Below are 1228 nucleotides of genomic sequence, written 5' to 3'. Positions count from 1 at the left end.
CGGCATTCTTCCTGGTGTGATACAAGACTAAAAAAGAGGGCATAGTTCCCTTTATTTTTACAGGGAGAATGTTTTATTCTAGAAGTTCTCTTAAGGCTTCCTGAAGCGGTTATTAATGCAAGGAATTCCCAGGGATATGTCTGGGCATAACTTTATATGATTTTTCCAGCAGTGGGCATATGTATAAGAAAGTGAATGACATGCAAATCCACAAACTGCTCAAACTCCTGCTTTTAGGAGCACGGCTAATAAGGAGGATCTGAGACTTTAGGCTTGACTTATACTGAGGAAATATGCGCATGTTAGAAATAAACCTCTATGGCCAGTTTATTCTTAGAAGTGAATAAGCAGGAAAAATATTAAAACAAGTTCTCTCGCTCCTCAGAGTGGCTTGTATTTACCAGTGGTGGGGAGGATTATTGCCTTTTTGGCCATGTTTTTTGAAGAAATGAGATTAATGTGATTATCCTGTCCAGTTCCTAATGTGACGGAAGGGTAAGGTCTCAAAGATGCCAAGTTCCCACAGGTTTATCAGGAAAGTGCATCCTCATGAAGGAAATAAAAGAAAAAATGCCTTGACTGAGGAAAAGATTGCAGTGTAAGCTCGCGTTTATTGGACACCAGGGAATCCATTTAGACTGTCATAAAGGATCCAAATCAAAGCTTCATTTGAGGCTTGTGTGAAATGCAAATTTCAGTGCTCATAGAAGTGCTTGCTTTGAAGTGTTTCTGTAATCACTCGTGTATGTACAAGTACACTTCCAAGGCTTATTTTGGTTTTTATTTTTATAAATTGTGAGGCTTTCTGTGGACCTGGAAGTTGTTGTTCAGTGTATATAAGTGTTTTACCTTATTATAAATATTTAGAACAAGTGGATTCAGTCATGTCTGGAATGACAAGTAGGGTACCTGTCTATATCTTACTTTATTTAAAGGTGGTTTCATGGGCATCTCTCTGGAAGAGAAGCTGAAAAACTATTAACAGAAAAAGGAAAACATGGAAGCTTTCTTGTGCGTGAGAGTCAAAGCCACCCTGGGGACTTTGTTCTTTCTGTCCGGACAGGAGATGATAAAGGAGAGAGTAATGATGGGAAATCTAAAGTGACACATGTGATGATTCACTGTCAGGTATGATGGAGCATGAGTTTCCTTAACAGGGCTACTTCCATGGGCAGCGGGTTTATTCTAACAGGAGGGCCGTCTGACACTCTGGTACAGAACTGAGTAC

The 1228-nt window shown here is 39.7% G+C and overlaps 1 protein-coding gene across 1 annotated transcript in view; it reads left to right on the top strand.

Annotated features, from left to right (window-relative positions):
- The window catches only part of PTPN11 (protein tyrosine phosphatase, non-receptor type 11), a gene marked incomplete at its 5' end in the record, with an annotated part of 21965 nt that overhangs the window by 1742 nt on the left and 18995 nt on the right, over nt 1–1228 (top strand). Inside the window, one exon of the mRNA XM_010285620.1 lies at nt 936–1128. Within this exon, the coding sequence (XP_010283922.1) occupies nt 936–1128 (193 nt within the window). The remainder of the gene's footprint in view (nt 1–935; nt 1129–1228) is intronic.

This window comes from Phaethon lepturus, unplaced genomic scaffold (genome assembly GCF_000687285.1).
Source record: "Phaethon lepturus isolate BGI_N335 unplaced genomic scaffold, ASM68728v1 scaffold44334, whole genome shotgun sequence".
Classification (NCBI taxonomy): domain Eukaryota; kingdom Metazoa; phylum Chordata; class Aves; order Phaethontiformes; family Phaethontidae; genus Phaethon; species Phaethon lepturus.
The sequence above is the reverse complement of the archived record's forward strand: the minus strand, read 5'-3'. Positions and strand labels throughout refer to the sequence as shown.